This window comes from Alosa alosa, chromosome 22, assembly GCF_017589495.1.
Source record: "Alosa alosa isolate M-15738 ecotype Scorff River chromosome 22, AALO_Geno_1.1, whole genome shotgun sequence".
NCBI lineage: Eukaryota > Metazoa > Chordata > Actinopteri > Clupeiformes > Clupeidae > Alosa > Alosa alosa.
This window is the reverse complement of record NC_063210.1, coordinates 7118444-7136582: the sequence shown is the minus strand read 5'-3', so window position 1 is coordinate 7136582 and position 18139 is coordinate 7118444. Positions and strand designations below refer to the sequence as shown.

At 41.4% G+C, this 18139-nt stretch overlaps 2 protein-coding genes across 4 annotated transcripts in view; one reads left to right on the top strand and one right to left on the bottom strand.

Moving 5' to 3' along the window:
- Positions 1-5348: 5348 nt before the first annotated feature.
- Positions 5349-11085, top strand: LOC125287030 (lipopolysaccharide-induced tumor necrosis factor-alpha factor homolog). Of its 3 annotated transcripts, none has more exons than XM_048232418.1 (6): positions 5349-5499; positions 8977-9066; positions 9148-9180; positions 9279-9416; positions 10118-10265; positions 10563-11085. In XM_048232418.1, exons 1-6 carry the CDS (start codon positions 5349-5351, stop codon positions 10669-10671), a joined length of 669 nt encoding a protein of 222 aa, XP_048088375.1. In that variant the 3' UTR covers positions 10672-11085. The 3 variants fall into 3 exon arrangements, 1 of the variants encoding a protein (XP_048088375.1); XR_007192288.1 differs by lacking the exon at positions 5349-5499 and adding an exon at positions 7476-7518; XR_007192289.1 differs by lacking the exon at positions 5349-5499 and adding an exon at positions 8412-8510.
- A 322-nt stretch (positions 11086-11407) lies between these two features.
- mrtfba (myocardin related transcription factor Ba) overlaps positions 11408-18139 on the bottom strand; it is a 40679-nt gene continuing 33947 nt past the window's right edge. The window contains 1 exon segment of the mRNA XM_048232420.1: positions 11408-16751. Coding sequence (XP_048088377.1) covers positions 16219-16751 — 533 coding nt within the window. The 3' untranslated portion in view covers positions 11408-16218.

Below are 18139 nucleotides of genomic sequence, written 5' to 3'. Positions count from 1 at the left end.
TATTGAAGGGGTTGAATAATTTTGCAAGCCACTGTATCATTGGAAAGCCCAGGATGTCCTCTTTAAAAGACGGTAGATAGAGTAGCTGAAAAGAGTAAAGGGGTATGCATAAATGTCCACTACAGAGGACACAAGACTATGGGCTGGTTTTCAGGAGGCTAGAGCCCCATTTTCATCTGACCCTGGGATATCGTTTGTCACAAGTACAAAAATATAACAGCTCATTGAAGACACATATCAATGACAATAAACGCTTTGATTTACTTCTTTTTCTTTAAAAATTACTGTAGGCTACTGGACAGTGACAGTGACAAAATACAGGCAACAACTACAAATGAGTTATGGGTTGTAGCCTACTAAATATTTGTTGCTATAACATGAACACTCATTATTTGTTATTGTTGATATTTAATAATGTTATACATTATTATATGATATATTACAATGTTTAATAATGTAATTTTATAACTATTATGTTTAATGTAGGCTTTTCAACTTGCTCTGTTTCAACCCTCTCTGGTTTAGATGCTGTTCAGTGCCTATGAAGCACAATTGCTACCAAAAATTCTGTGATAAACTTTGCCTTGGTTACTGTTTTGTGAAACGATATACGACATAAACGGTACCAAAACAGTACGTCACAATGAAGGAACAGGGTTTGTATCTTTATCTTTTTTCTTTACTTTCATTATTGTTATTTGATATTGTTATTATGACCGCCGCGCAGCGAAGCGGCGGTCATATAGATTTAGTCAGATTTTTTTTTTTTTTTTTTTTTTTTTTTAGATGCCCAAATTTCCGTCAATGATTCCGGGACACTGAAAGACCGGGGTACACGAAACTTGGTGGGCATGTAACCCCACATGGATAGCATGGAACCATCGTTTTTTCGTTTTGATCTGTAGCCCCCGCTGGACTGGACCCCGAAAGGAGGGTAGGGCAGAACACAGTTTTCTGTGAATATCTCGAAAACCGTAGGGTTTAGGAGGACCATTTTTTTTTGTATGTTGATCTCAAGGGGCCATGTCAACCCATTCCATAACCACTCATTTCATGTATAGCGCCACCTAGTTAAACACAAAAAAGTAAAAATGAGGTGTTGTAATTGAAGGTTTCTGTGACCTAACATAGTCAAAACTGCACGAAATTGGAAGTGTAGGATCATTATGACACCCTCTGTATGCAAGCCAAGTTTTGTGGAATTCCGTTCATGGGGGGCCACACAATAAATTAATTTATGCTACACACATACATTTACAGTAATCATACGTATGACACATACTCACACAGTAGACATATGTACGCATGCATGCACATGCACAAACACACATACGCAGGCAAACACACAAGCACGCACATACACACACACACACACACACCCACACACATAAACATAAATTTGTACACGCACACATGCACACAATTCAAGAATTTTTCCCGTCATCTACTCCCTGAATTTTTGGTCATTGATACTCGGGACACCGAACCACCGGGGTACATGAAATTTGGTGGGTATTTAGCCCCACTAGACTTTTACGGAAAAATTTCATTTTGTCCCCGGGGACCACCACCACCCCCCGTGCTGGGCCCCCCGAACCAGAAAAAAAAAAAACAGTTTTTCCTAAATAACTACCTGAACCGTGGCACTGAGGATGAAGAATCTTTTATGGTATGTTGGTCTCAAGGGCCCACATCAACCTGGCTCATAATCACTCATTTGTGATTTGCACCCCACCCGGTAAAAATGAAAATGCAATATTATTCTGCTTTAATCGCCCCTATCTTCAGTTAAGATGTTCAGAACTGCACCAAATTTTATGTGTATGATTGACCTGGCATTCTCTGGGGGTATGCCAAGTTTTGTAGAATTTCATCCATGGGGGGGTCTAAAAAAATTAGGTTATGTGTACATTTAGTGACTGTACACTCATTGGCCTGTAAATGGCGGTGCACACATATACACATGCACACACACAGGCACCCACATACTATCGGTATTAGAGCGGCCGATACATAATTACAAATTCAGTAGGATTAAAAAGAAAGCCAAAATAAATATTCATCATCATCATCATCATGGCTGCATTTTCAGTATTGGCGATAAGTAGTCGTTTGTCCACTAGATGGCGCATCGTTGCAGTGAGGCGTAATTTTGTTGGAAGTTAAAAGTGGGTTGGAAAAACAATGGGCGCTTCCTACAAGGACTGTAATTTACTGCAGCGAACATCTAATAAGGATAGGACGATGTTCACATGAAGTGTAATTCCCATTTCTTCTTGAAGCGGAAATAAATCTGAGGATGTTTATCGGACTGCATCGTACTGCAGGTACGTTAATCTTGTAATATCAATAAGGACCTAGGTAATGTTACCGTTAGCGTTGGTTGAGTGATGGAGGCATTTGTTTGATTGCATTTGTAGAAAACTATAAATGCGGTTATACCAAGCAAATTGATAGCAGCACTGTTTGTATCTTTCGACTGTCATTTATTGCACGTGCTACAAAATCATTCTGTGCAATGGAAGATTTACCAACGTGACACCGGTCTGATACAGTTTTGCCTATACATGCGTGAGACTGAGACGCCTGTTTATTTTGTTTTAAGTGCGTGCAGGGTGTGAGAGGGGAATTGATGTGCTTTGATTACAGCTTGGTAGTTGTAGTCTGTGAAATTAAAAAGCACGTGTGTGTGAAGTATCCAAACAATGACACCTTCATTTCATTATGGCTGCTTTAGCAACACACCTTAAAGGAGAATTCCGGTGTGATATTGACCTAAAGTGTATTGAAACATGATACCAGTGTGAGCATTATGTCTCATAGTCCATCTCGGCTTGTCCCCTGCACTCCAAAATCTGGCGCTAGTTAGCTGATGCTACCAACAGCTTTTTCAATAGTGGTGCTTCGGCATCGGGCTAGCCATGCAAATAAATCACTGTTTTACACCCATTTATGTGAATTTTATTACAACTTTTCGCCACGATATGACAGTTTAAGTCCGGTTGATACTGTAAGGCGTAAACCATTGGTTTCCAAAGGAGATTTTATTTGTGTCGCCAGCATAGCCTATTGACAATTTATGTTGTAAATAGGCCTACCTTATAATCTTACCTGTAGCTTAGGGAAGCTAACAGCTTTCTATTAGGATCTAGTTTGTTAGTTACCGTTTTGTCATAACTCCCTGATGCATTTTTGCATTTAGAATAGCCAGAGCGTGTATATCTCAATCGAAAAATTAAACAATATCGGGTGCCTATGGACTAGGCTGGGTGAACCCAGCCTGATCTGCCCGCTATTTATTTTTTGATTTCTTAAAAGATTGAGCTTGGTCTGGTGAAAGCCAGACTAGCCATGGACCTCAGTTACACAATGCAAGGGAACATGAATCAGCCTATATTTGCACGAACAATAACGGACAACAGCTCTTCAACTTTGGCCCGATAAAATGTGTATGAACAGTCTAGCGACGCATTTCATCAAGGCCCATTTGGACATGTCAGTTATTTGCCCCACTGGTTAGATGTAAAACAGCATTTCGTTTCAGACTACTGTTACTTAATTTGTGCATTAACAATAACGTTTCAGACTACTGTTACTTAATTTGTGCATTGACAATAAAGTATTACATGAACTAAAGATGACTAAAATCTTATGTAGAAGAAGAAACATTCACAAAAAATCCATCCATCCAAAAATGACCTTTGTTTTTGATAGCTGTTGAAAACGGCATGGAACTGACAGAGATGTTTTTGTTTATAAATACATAAAAATAAATAAATAAATAAATAAATAACATTATGCTGATACCTTTTGCTTTTCCCAAATACAATGTAGCCTACAGGTGTAAGTGACCTTTCATCAATCCAGTTGCAATGGATGAACTGTGATGAACTGCCCTACTTGTGATTGTTTAGAGATTTTAAAGGTTTTAAAACAATGCTACATCTTCTTTGGCTATTCTACAATCTATTCACCTTTTCAGCACCAGTAGGCTACTTTCTGTGCAGCCGCACACACACACTCAGGCATGCAAGTTTCAAGAGTGGGGGATGGAGTAAAATATGGAGACAAATTGAAGTGTGATTTATTTTCGCGGAACGGATGTACAGGACTGAGCGGCGGTCATATTTTGTACCGCTATGCGGTACATCTAGTTGATATTATTGTAAGTACTATATTGCTTATGTAGGCTTATCAACTAAAAACTGTTAATTTGAACTTTTGTTATGTTCATATTCTGTAAGTCGCTTTTGACAAAAAAAATGTCTGCTAAATACAATAACCATGCCAATAACATGCTCTCATCAAACAACATGCAAATTGCCACACTTTTATGGAGTCATAAATGATGGAGTGGAACATCTACCAGGTTTTAGAGAAGAAAAATAACATACAGACTGATCAAGATGGGAACAATAGCACACAATGAAGGATTTTGATACAAGACTATGTGCCAATAGCTCTTTTTTGGCAACCTGCAACAATAACACTAGACAATGCACCTTTGTCTTGTTTGGTATGGCACTAGGCATAACATGCAAATGTTTTATTGATTTGCTTATGTACAGTATTTGGACTCAGAGAGTAGCCTACGACCGTCAAATAGGACAAACAAACCAGTTGCAATTTGCTGTGACCCACTCAGAGCGCTCACACTCTCTCCTCTGCTTCTTTTCTTCAGTTTTTGGACTTTAATACAGAGGAAGCCTAATTCGCAGAGCTGTGCCGTACCAGAAACTCAGAAAACTCAGAAGGTAATGTTATGTGCAATAGAAGTCTTAGAAATGCTGAAGAAAACAAGTTGAGTGTAGACAGACATGTTTCTGTTCATTTCACTGTATATTTCATATTCCTCTCCATTGCTGGTTATCTTTAGAATTATCTTGGCTCATCTTGTTTGGTCTAACATTAGGCCTAGTTGATTAGTTGCCTAACTCTCTTTTGTTTTTGGAGAGTCTCATGAAACCTCAGTTATAATATGCAGTGTTCACACAACAGGATATTATAACAGTGTTTTAATTACTAAAACAGGAGAGAGCATATTTTGTCAAATGGTTAGATGTGTGTAAGCAAACCGAGGTCACATATACAACATATATTTTCAACTGTGGTTTCAGGGTTATTTGGTTATTTTGATGAAACATTTAAATGTTTTTTTGTAGTTGGAAAGCATTTTGACTGTGGAGTTTATACATTGTCCTCGATTCCACCACAAGCAAGCGCCATTGAAGTTGCCTACTGTGTTCCTCCTCCCCACCACCACCAACATCACCACCGTGACTTCCTCTATCCTGGTATGAGCTGTGTTGCTCTCTCACCTGTCCTCCATCACCGTTGTCACCTGCAGCATGTCCGGAGAGGAGCTGGAGAGGGACCAGTCTTCTAAGGCCCTGTGGCTGATGGCCTTTAGGAAGCAGCAGCTGCAGCACCGCCGTGGCCTGCTGGTCAAAGCCCGGGAGTTCAGCTCTGCACCCCCGGAGGAGAGCATCAACACCGGGGGTCAGCAGCACCCACATCACATATCCATGGCCACCAGCTTTCTCGCCTGATGAGAGACAGTCCAGTGGAAAATGAGAAATATTTCACTGACCCTTCACAAACATACAGGATTAAGTTTAGACAGCAAAAGGACTGAATTAGTGCTGCAAAAATTCATTGGTTATATTGATCAAATATTTTCTGGTTTACATCTGAATACAGTATCTTTCAGGCTTGTGCGAAATTCAGAATTTTAGAATTGGACTCCATTCAATTCATGAATTGGAATTTGAATTGAATTGGCTCTGGCCCACAGGAAGTTGAATTTGAAATGGAATTGGAATGACAGGAAGTGGAATTAAATTCATGGCAATTCAAAGCAATTCCTCAAGTCACACAACAGAAAGAATGTGTTGAATCTCACATACATTCAGTGTTGGGAAGGTTACTTTGGAAATGTAATGGTTACTGTTATAAGTTATAAGTTGTGTGTTTGATGCAATCATATCTGACATATACTGTGAAGCTTCATTGTTAAACACTACCTTTATGTATATGAATTATGTATGTGAATTTCTTCGAATTTCATTGAATTTCAATTCTACTTCCTTTAATTCAAATTTGAATTGTAACTAGAAATGTAATGCCAGAGGAATTACAATAGTGGATGGAAAGCTGCTGGCTTAATGTTGGTAGGGAGATTCCTGAAAAAAAAAAACATTGAATCACTTAATCTTTGAGTTCATACAAACCCTCGTACCAAAAAACCTTGTGTGTCAAGGCGTTTTTGAGATATAACACTCAAGGTGTTTTTCAACATCAATCAACATCAAGTCACTTCATCTTAGAGTCCATACAAACACTCATACCAAATTTCAGGCATGTATGTCAAGACATTTTTGAGATATCGTGCTCAGAGTATTCATTGACTTGACCTTTGACCTCCAACATCAACTCACATCTTTGAGTCCATACAAACACTTGTACCAAATTTGAAGCATATGCGTCAAGCCGTTCTGGAGATATAATGCGCAAAGAATTAGATATGGCTGTGACTTATTTTGACAGACGGGAAACACTTAAAGGATAATTCCGGTGTGATTTTGACCTAAAGTGTGTTGAAACATGATACCGAGTGTGAACGTATGTCTCATAGCTCACCTCGGCTTGTCCCCTGCACTCAGAAATCTGGCGCTAGTTAGCCAATGCTACCAACACAGTGTTTCGTTGTGGTGCCTCAGGCATCGGCCTAGCCATGCAAATCAATCACTGTTTTTACACCATTTACGAGGCTCAAAGTAGCTCCATACTTCATTGGTAGACTTCCGAAGGCCTTGACATTTAAAACGAGACATAGAAACTTTGAAAAAGCACTGGTAGTTTATTTACAAGATGATTTATACAGACAGTACCTTAAGGAATTTTTTCCGTAAAAATGAATGGATTCCAGTTGCTGCTACTGGAAGCAACTGAATCCATGCATTTCCACAGAATTATTTTTGGAATCTTATTCCTTATCATACCTGTTCATTCAGACTCGCCGCCGAATTTATCGCGGACTAAATTCAAGATGGTGTCGAACGTAAAATTCCTTAAGGTACTGTCTGTATAAATCGTCTTGTAAATAAACTACCAGTGCTTTTTCAAAGTTCTCCATGTCTCGTTTTAAATGTCAAGGCCCTCGGAAGTCCACCAATGAAGTATGGAGCTACTTTGAGCCTCGTAAATGGTGTAAAACAGTGATTTATTTGCATGGCTAGGCCGATGCCCGAGGCACCACAACGAAACACTGTGTTGGTAGCATTGGCTAACTTGCGCCAGATTTCTGAGTGCAGGGGACAAGCCCAGACAGTACCTTAAGGAATTTTTTCCGTAAAAATGAATGGATTCCAGTTGCTGCTACTGGAAGCAACTGAATCCATGCATTTCCACAGAATTATTTTTGGAATCTTATCCCTTATCATACCTGTCCGTTCGTACTCGTCGCTCGACTTATCGTGACTAAATTCAAGATGGCGTCGAACGGTAAAATTCCTTAAGGTACTGTCTGTATAAATCGTCTTGTAAATAAACTACCAGTGCTTTTTCAAAGCTCTCCATGTCTCGTTTTAAATGTCAGGCAATTCCATGCAAAGGTCATCCTTACCATGTAAAATGTCAGGCAATTCCATGCAAAGGTCATCCTTACCATGGAAAAAAAAGTTGTGCATACGCAAATAGAACTGTTGTTAAAATCTTCATTTAGGTCTATATTTTATTTTTATGGATGTTACATTATGTAAATTAACAAGACTGGAGACTTTATAATACCTCAAAGCCGATAAAACGTCTGTTCTGGTGGCATGTCAGTTTCAATGCATTTCTCCTTAGTGTTTACAATTGACATTTCAAAGATTATTAGGTTGATCAAAACCACAGGGAGGCCTCGCCTAAGCATTAGCAAAACAGACATAATATTAAAATACCTCCAGTGATTAGCCAAGCCATAGCCTATTTTCAAGTGGCCTAATAAAAATCTGAAAATCTGAGCGATTATCTTCCCGTAACTGTCATACTGTTGTTGTACAGTAACTAGATTATCGTGTTAGCTGGTGAAGATGGCTGACTTTGCAGCTGGAGTTAACATAGCAACCTCCTTCTGTTGCAGATCTGTTCAGCATGTCGTTCATGTCTGCTTAACACAGTTTCATTTTAAATGACGCGATATGCCATCATTTGAAGTGTCAGGTCCTCTGTAGCTAATACCCACAGAGTAACATGAGTAACGGCAGCAATAAACTAGATGTACCGCAAAGCGGAACAAAATATGACCTGTGTGTGTGTGCATGTGCGCATGTGGCCATTATGACATCACAGCCATACAAGTCTATGGGGGAAAAATGAGCTTGTTGACATTTTTAACCCCCTATTTCTCAAAAAGTATAAACTTTTAAGAAATACCTCTCTTGTCCAACTCCAGACCTACTGTACACAACGGTTATTTCAACATGTCTGTACGTTAAGCGGTTAGAGTCGCATTCATTTTTGAAAAGGTAAAAAGAAAAAAAGGTTATAATAATAAGAAGAAGCCAGGAGATTTCAAGATAGTGGATTCCATCCACTATAATTCTAGATCCTGTTTTGACCCCAATTCAAATTCATGAATTGAATTGGAATTTAGGAGTCATTCTCAATTCAATTCTGAATTTTGAACAAGCCTGTTATCTTTGGTATTTGACAAAACAAGGGATTTGAGGACATCTTGGGAAATGTCTTTTTGAGTGCTTTGGGAAACACTGGTCATGTTTTTGTTTTGTTTTGTTTTTACCATTTCAGATTGTTTAGAAACTAAACAAGTGATTATTTGAAAATAATCTTTAGTTGCAGACCATTTTATATGAAACTGTAATGCAGTAACTAGAGCCTGTTACAATTGACATGAGTGGATAATCAAATGGATTTGAGATTAACACCATGTAGGAGAAAATGAATTAAAATGTGAAATCTGTGCACCACCAGAACTGGACACCATCGAAGCAGAACTTAAAGAAATAACAAGACGACAGACAGAAGTGCTCAAAAGTGGAAAACTTCAAAAGGACCCTCATGGTAAAACATGTTCTCAATGTACTTTGCCCTCATGTATCTTCCCATTACCCTACATATTAATAACAGCTGTCTCGTTCTCAGATGTACGACTGTTTGGAGAGACGATTTTCCCAGGTAGGACAATTTAAAGGCAAATATAGCTAAGGCACAATATTACTTCATTCTGGAGTCATGCTTGATTCAGAAGAGTTTTCTTTAACAACCATTTCCAGAGCCAGACTATCATGTACCTCAGGAAATGATTCCAGAGCCGGACTATGCTGTACTAGAGGAACCATCACTAAAGGAACCATCACCAGAGGCAAACGACAATATGACGGAACCTGAGGAAACTGAGCCACCAGAAAGCAGTAAGGAAAATTAATCCCTCTGCCTGGTGATTGGTGGGTAAAAGTGACCTCCCAACACTATCAGAAGGCTTTTTTCCGCAGTATAATTCACACAGTGAACTGCTGGTCGGAATGTTATTATCTGTCATTTTCAGTTGTGGAATATAGGTATTTACCAAGTCAGAAAGGATTTTTTTTTCACTTAAGGAAACATTCGATTGAACTTGTGATTGAGTCTTTTGCAGATTATCATCTTCTAGCAAAGAATATGGTCATAATGAAAACTTCACCCATTAAAGGATCAGTTCTTGTATGCCCACCTAAGATGCCTTTTCAACATTTCACTGATGAGAGAGGCCTAATAGATGGCTTTGGAAAGGAAAAACAACTGTAATGCACTGCTAAATAATATCAAAGCTGTAAACTGGCTCATATCATAACTATGGTATAAATATGGTTGGAACATATCAGTGTATTCTAAATTGTTTTTGTTAAAAAAAAACGGAAATGAGCAATTTAATTCTACAAATTGTCTTTGGTAGAAATATTTTACGACTAAAGTAAGTCAAACTACTAACTAAAGTAAGTCATACTAAGTCGTTTAAAGTAAGCTCACTTTGCTTGATGGTGAAGAGTTGTTTGGACCAAATGCACATTGCTGAGGTGCAGAAGGCTGATCTAGGTTTTAACTGATGCTTACTGCTCTTTTGTCTGTTGTGGAGTCGTCCAGCCCGTGGTGTCTCAGGACAAACTTCTCTGGGATCCTGACTGGGTCACATGCTCCACTTGCTCAAGAGTCGTTCGCACAGTCGTCAAGCACGAAGTGACTAGCACCTCCTGGATTCTGTGTTTCACACTTTCTTCCATTGGGTACGTACATTACGTAGAGGGTGATGGTCAGAGGACTGTGATCATTCTGTGGCTATCATGACCAAGACCACAGCAGCAACCATTTCTAGAGCAAGTGGTTTAATTTGCCACAGAGATCTGCATTGAGAAAAATGTTATAGTTTAGGACAGACTTAATCCCTGTACGGGAATCTGACCCCATAGCGTCACAGATCCCTGCACACGTAACCTCAAAGCCCACGCCAGCTGCATTTAAAGTAGGCTTCATTTTTGTTTGGGCTGATGAGATCTAAAAGGCTTGCTTTATTTTCTCGACAGGTGTGTGCTTGGGTGCTGCTTCATCCCATTCTGTGCAAAACGATGGAAGGACATCAGCCATTACTGTCCCAAATGTAACGCAAAGATTCATGACGTACTCAGATTTTGAGATGGGCTCTGGGACAAAGCTCGGCAGAGAGGTGGCGATCAAGGCGATTTGATGGCTGTTGGCGATGGGAGGCGATCCAGTGGTCTCTGGAAGTTTTCCTGAAACAAACTGATCGGGTGACCTAAGGACAGTGAATGCAAATGGCCAGTGCCTGTGATAACTCCACCTTTGAGGACCTAGATAATAGGCTTCTTTGGAACACAGCAATAACCAGAATGCTCACGTGTACATAGTGATTTATGAAGGATGATGTGTTTTTATGACTGGCAATTTCCTGTTGAGTCTATGACCTTAGTTTCTATCCGATGAGAGTATGCCATTCAGTTGAACACTCTGGAATAACCTGTCCTTGACATGTGCACAACATTGAAACAAATACAAATGCTTAAAAATAAAATTGCTTGCATCAATGAGCAAAGATTAGTCATTAATAACCTCCCCACTGTAAACTTCAGTATCACTTGGAACAGAATTACTTTGAATAATTGTGAAATAACAAAAATGTACATTCTTTTGAATGAATGACCCTTTCTGATGTGATTTTAATGTTCACAGGCTTTTGAACCGTAACGTTTTTGACGTATTGCCAGTACTTTTTAAGTTTGGGCACACATTTGTTCATTAGCAAACCATGTATTTAGAAATGAATGGATCTTTGACCTCACAGTTCTCTTTCTTTCTCAGACACATTTCACATTCATCTACAATTTTGGAAATAAAAACATTCCCTCAAACATCACGTTCACAGTACATCAAATTTTATTGACACATAACAGCATATATAGATCATTTTTTTTGTTTCATTTTGTTTTTCTTTCCATCCCTTAGAACTATTTACACAGAAGAGCTCATGGATGCGTAAACATGTATAAAAATATGCATTACAGTACATCCATTAAAATATATACACAATGTGCAAAACGTATGGCATACAGATGATCCAGCCTCTCTCAGAGAGGAGAGATGATACAGAGCTGGCCTGGGTCTGCCCTCTCTCTCTCTCTCTCTCTCTCTCTTTCTCCCTCTCTATACTTCCTCATTCCTTTTCTCCACCTCTGCTATAGAAACACACATTACAGACCGACTACAGGAGGCTAGAAGAGGACTGAAAGCAGGACAGAGATGGCAGAAAATAAAAAAAAAACATCCATAACAACAAAACCATAACAGTATTTATAATAATACAAAACAATGCGAAAATGAGGGGTAGGGGTGGGGGGGATTGCTGTGACTCCTAGTGGTCCAAGCAGAAGGGAGAAGAGAGGCTGGACACAGACAAGACGAGTGGAGTCCCTTGTCATCGTTTAACCGAACAAAAGAAGATTTGGTAATTTGTTTGTGTGGCTCTGATAGGAGACGAAGGCAGTGTAATGATATGAAGCCTTGGTAACAGTGTGGCAGGGCCACACGGTGGAAAGACTTATTGCTTTGCTCGCCTCGTCCAGACTGTCCCTTCCACTTGGTGACGCTTTACTTTCGTGCATTTCGGACCAGCTTGTAGCCAAACCAAGATATGAAATATTTTCATAAAAAAGGATAAACATCATCCATGAGCAATACCATAAAACCATTTATTATGATATTTTTCTTTCTTTCAAAAAACAGCTTTTTTTTTTTATAAACAATGATTTAAAAAAGTTTATCACTGACCATCCCCAGATATTTCCCAATATTTCTCTTTGGCAACTATGGCTCTATTTTTGTTTCTGTTTTTATTTACCTTGTAGCAATACAAATAACAAACATGCATGGCAATCCCCCAACCTGCACTATGGCAGGGCAATGTGGCATGTCATCTGGGAAGGCCTCTAGGTATGATCTTTCATGATATCAGACCCGTCGATAGGGCCTTTTTATCTAGATATGAGCTATAGGCTCTTGACATGCAACAAGCATGTATTTGGCATCATACCAACTTTTGAGCCCAGGTTTCCAGGGCGTGACTTTGTCAATGTGTTGGGTAAACAACAGTACAGAGCCTTCGACACAAGCCGAACATGACTGGACAAACAGAACTACTGTGATGACCGCAAGCTTCAGCGAAAAACAGACCAAAGCACAATCCACACGCTCAAACACAGACATGCACACATATACACACACACACACATACATACACACACACACACACACACACATACACACATATACACAAACACACGCACACACACACACATACACACACACACCGCACCTCTTCCAAAACATAGACAGAAAGACAAGACCTTGACAAAGAAACACCATCAATACTAAAGGTGCTTGTTTCTTTTCATGATTGCTGCAGCAAAAAAGTGCTCGTAGTCTGCGTGATGATCCAATCGAAGCCTTGCCAGGACTGAGTCTGACTGCCAGAAAGCGGCAGGAGTAGAAGTAGAACTCTCAGGTGACTGTATCAAGTATTGCTTCTGAATGGAGGTGAGGTAAGCGCAATTGTCGGGATGTCTATAGGAGTTAGTAATGCCTAGGGGCGGGTAAAGGTTGCTTGCATGCTCTCATGCACGAGTATAGACTGTTCACAATCAGTGTCGAAGCGCTTTTAATTAGTCATTGACTGTTCCGATGACTGCTTAAACCTCTATCTGAACAGAGGAAAGGAGATCTTAGGATCTTAGTCAGCATTTTAACCCCTAAGAAAACTTTTTGCATAATATTACTTCTAATGAAAGTACTGATTGAAAATGTTCAGATCAGTACAAAGATGACGTTTGCTGTATGGGTGAATGTGATTCATTCTTACTCAGGACCAGTGACTGGGTCCCCAATCATCTCGATTTCAATACAACCACCTTAGAGGTTGGCAAGGCAGTTGTTAGTTAGCCTACATTATCAATAAATTACTATTAAAGACAGCATCTTTAGAATGTTTGCCAGGTCCAATTATGGCCTACTGTTTGGACACTTGTCCTAGGTGACACAAAGGCCTTCAGTTCTACATGGAGTTGCCATTTACAGTAGCTGAAAGGACTCTCGGGCAAATTCTTTCCAGTCAATTAGCACATCATCTTCTTTAAGTAAAAATAGTCGACTATGATGAAAGTGGTGGGGGGAATGAGCTGGAGAAAACTTGGGTAAATGCAATACAAAGTTAACGCACACACACCAACACACATACCCATGTGAAAAAGTTGCATCCATGCACACACCCACCAGAACAAGCAGGTATAATGGATTTGACTATAGGCAGACGGGGATTATCTCCATTTCCACGATATTCCCCTTCTGCCTATAGTCAAATCCATTGTACCTGCTTGTCCTGGTGGCTGTGTCTGTGCATGGATGCAACTTTTTGTTTTGGGTTTGTGTGTTGGTCTGTGTGCGTAACTTTGCATTGCTATTAATGCAGTTGAGAGGTCACATGACCCCCCCGAGACGGAGCGGCGGTTCCTATCAGAAAAACTCATGGAGCTGCCAAAGGTGACCAGCACTATCTCCGTCATCATGACAGCATTAGACGTGACCAACAGCATGTAGAAGGGAAAGTAAGTGTCAGCAAGCCAATGTAGAGTTTGAAAAAATAAATTCTATAAAGCTCAAATGTCCAGTCAGATACTGTATAGGAAGATTTAAGACCAGATTTTGTCTCGGGCTTACATGATTGACTGTGAATTTAAAGTCTAAATACCAAACATGGTAGTGCACTATAAATGCCATGGCAGCCCATTGACTGCAATTTCTTGCTATTCGGAGGCACATCTCTTACAGACAAAGACGGATTTGTCCTCTAGAGACTATGATTGGTCCAGACAACACACACAAACACACACACACACACACACATTAAAGCAAATTCGTCCTCCAAGAAGCCTGGCTGTATTTACATTACAGTTCTCTAATTGCCATTGTTCTACAGCAGCTGAAACAGTCTGTCTGGTTAAGTCAGTTAAAGTCCAAAAACAAACCAAACGAAGGACAAACTAAACAGATAGATGGTTCATGCCCCGTGTGTTCTAGCCAGCTCAGTGAAGGATCAGTGGTTGAGGTATGCAGTGGCCCATGATCTGCCTCACCTTCAGTGCAATCCTGGACTACACACTATAACGCAGGTGAAATGAGTGTGCGGACTGCCCACACACACACACACACACTCAAAAGAACAACAACTACTACGAGGAAGCATGACGTGTGCAAGTGAGGGCTTTTTTTTCTAGTGATGAAGGGGTGTAGTGGTGGTGGTTGCCATGAAACCGTCCCTCTTGGTCGGCACTTGCTCTGCACACGGCTACAGCAAAAGGCGAATGAGCTCGGAAATCTGTCCATCCACTCAGATGCATGTTAAACAAAAACAAAAGAAATGGAAATGAAAAACAAATGTCTCCTTGGTCAAGTAACAGGAGACACTGCGATGTATGGAAAACTGTTGGGAGCAGTGGAGAATGTGTGTGGGTGAAACTGTGGTTAGTTTCACGTGCCAACGTACTGCGTCCTTGATTTAGTTCTGTGGTTTAGTTCGGTGGAGACCTTCAAATACCACAGATGAAGTGAATAGCAGACACAGTTCCTGTATCCTTCTTCACAACTGAGATGATGATAGAGTCCATCTTAGCTGAGAATCAGTCTTATGGCACAGACAGTCCAGACCACCCCGTAGGACAGTCCATCACTAGAGGGGGTGTTCAGCTTTGCATGTTGGCAAGCATTTTTCCTTTTTGTTTTTTTTATCCCTCAATGTGTTCATCGTAAACAACCCAAAATGGGTTTGTATTTTTGCTGCAAATCTAGCACTTTCCTTTCTTTACAGCTACACGGCTGTTGAGACATAGTCTAGAACATTCATCTGAAAACAGTCAAACCTCTGTTGTTTCTCTCCTGAAACCACACTTGGTCGTTCATCTCCATCTGAAACACACCACTCAACGGATGCATCAGGCATGATGATGATGATGTTTAGAGATTGCAACATCTTAACTCAGAGACTAAAGTACTCGTAGGTCTTGGGTTTGCCTGCTCTGTGCCACACAAGGGTGGCATTCAGCCCACTGTGTCTGAAGGAAATTAGAAGCTCTCCCTTGTCAGCTTGTCCGAGAATGAATGAATTATTAAGTGTTGTCAGACTGCAAGGTGATCGGCGAGATTTGAGAGCACTCCTGCCCCACCGAGGGACACTGGGTGAACACAGGCCCAACAGAGAGAGGCAATTCAGAGGTGGTGACATACCCTCAGGCTCTGGATGTGTGTAGGGGAGTGAGCAGTGTTTGTGTGTGTGTTTGTATGTGTGTGTGTGTGTGTGTGTGTGTGTGTGTGTGTGTGTGTGTGTGTGTGTGTGTGTGTAAAGGGTGGCGGGGGCAAGCAGGCAAAACATGTGGGTGGGTCTCTTGCAGTATGAAGACTGGCATGGCCACTTGGGAGACGCACACACTCACACTTCATCCGCAGCACAGCTGAGCTGAACTCAACCCAACTCACCCAACGACCCTCTCCAGTACAAATCCAGCACCTTCCTCAGGGCTAAAGTGAATGTAGCTGAGGAAGAGAGAGCAGTAAGAAAAGAGAGATGGACACAGATGGAGAGGGGTGGGTGGGTGTGTGTGTGGGGGTGGGCTGGAGCCCTCAGTCCCAGGGCATCTGCAGATCGTGCGTGTCCAGGAAGTCTGCGGCCATGCCCAGTGGGTTGAGCGTGCCCATGGGCCCGGGCATGGTCAGGTCCAGCCACTCCATGCTGTCCAGGCCGGCCTCCTGCAGGCTGAAGGACGAGGACGAGCTGGAGGGGCCCGGTCCGCAACCGCTCTCGCTGAAACCCAGGTCCGACGTGTCCATGGGCGAGTGCGACGCCACCGTTGTCCCCGGCGACACGTGGTGGTGGTGGTGCTGCGCGTCGCCCATCAGCTGCGCATGCAGGTCCTCCAGCAGCCGCGGCTCGGCGTCGTGCAACGCCCCGTCCAGCAGCGCCTCCAGCTGGTTGTCGGAGGCCAGCGCCGCCAGGCTGGGCATCGGGTCGCCGCACAGGACCTGCGGCGGCGGCGCCAACTGCACGTGGGCGGGCGGCCGCGAGAGCGCCGTGTTGACGGGCAGCGTGGTGACACTGGCGGTGACGGGCATCAGCTTCGGCACCGAGGGCTCGTGGGGACTGAAGGGCGTAATCTCTGGAAGGGTGGACAGGAAAACGAGACCTCAATTTCACTGGCATTACTAGAGCTGGGTTTTTAATTTACATTTTGACCATTTGAATAAAAAATCCTGACTGGAAACATCCGAAATGTACGTTTAATCTTCCAATGCAGATAACAATCCGGTTTACTACAGGGGGGTCCCCTTATTCTCGATTTGCATAGATGTAATTAATAAACATGGAAACATTTATTTGCATTTTGGCATTTGCATTTCTACCAGTGTGTTCCTGTAAACAATGACAACATTCTGTTTTGATCTCATAGCTGATAATAACTCTTCCCTTGATTAGGAGAATGCAGAGTCCTGCAACGGGTCGGGTATCCGCTGGTACCCGACGGGTACCCGCAGATAAGTTGCTAAAACATGTAAATTATGACGTCCCTAAAATGTACGGGCGGGTATGCGGGCGGATACGATGAGAACCAAAACAGTATAGCCTAGAAATAAAACATCATTGAAAAATATGTGAAATATTTGTATATCTAAATTACCATTACCACATCGCAAATATGTGTTTTAGTCAACGATATGACACTTGACCCTTCACATACTGAGACTTTTGAATTATTTGTTTGATGCATCTATGTGTGAAAACATTAAACAATATAACCGTCTCGTAGTTGGAGCACAAGAGAGTAGGCTACAATGGATGAAGTCAAGGTAAAGTTGGCTAGTGGCAGGCTCAGGTTGTTTTTTTCTTGTTGTCTTTGTTTCATTAACAGGTCCATTTTATGTAGAATAATGTTCTGATGCAGCAAGGTTTGGGCTATGTGTCGTTGTAAGGTTTATCCCTGATGCAAAATGTAAAAAAAAAAAGGTAAGCCCTTACGTGCTTCAACCAGCGAGAAAGAAAAATAAAAGCACATTCATTTGAATGATTTTAGCTTGTGTGCGATTTATCACGGACACGGGTCGGGTAATGGGCAAAATATTAACGGGTCCGGGCGGGTGCGGATTTAATTTTAATAATCACCACAGGTGACGGGTCGGAACTTCTCGGGTGTGGGCGGGGGCGGGTCAAAATGGACCCGTGCAGGAGAATGTCCAATGTTTAAATTGACATAACACAGTAGATGAAAAAGCATGGAGAAGCACATTCTCTTTAACCGAATGTTCATTGTAGCCATGGCAATCCATCTGATGCAGTGGCAACGATCGCACTGAGGTGACGTCACCGAGGAGAGCAACGTGTTTCTCAAAGTGTGGTCTGCAAGCTATCCCAAGTGGTCCGCGAGCAGACGTGGTAAAAAATAATATAGATGAGTTGTTTGCAATATTGAACAACCTTGTATGTAAATCCAAACAGTTCTGCAACACTGCCTATGTAAGCTATGCCAGTTTAAATCATATGAATCCTCTG

Excerpts from the sequence above, each read along its gene's own strand:
- LOC125287030 (XM_048232418.1), top strand. The coding sequence starts at position 5,349 with ATGTCCGGAGAGGAGCTGGAGAGGGACCAGTCTTCTAAGGCCCTGTGG. Across the intron at positions 9,067-9,147 it reads ACTTCAAAAGGACCCTCATG|ATGTACGACTGTTTGGAGAG; the intron begins GTAAAACATGTT and ends TCTCGTTCTCAG. Across the intron at positions 9,181-9,278 it reads TGGAGAGACGATTTTCCCAG|AGCCAGACTATCATGTACCT; the intron begins GTAGGACAATTT and ends AACCATTTCCAG.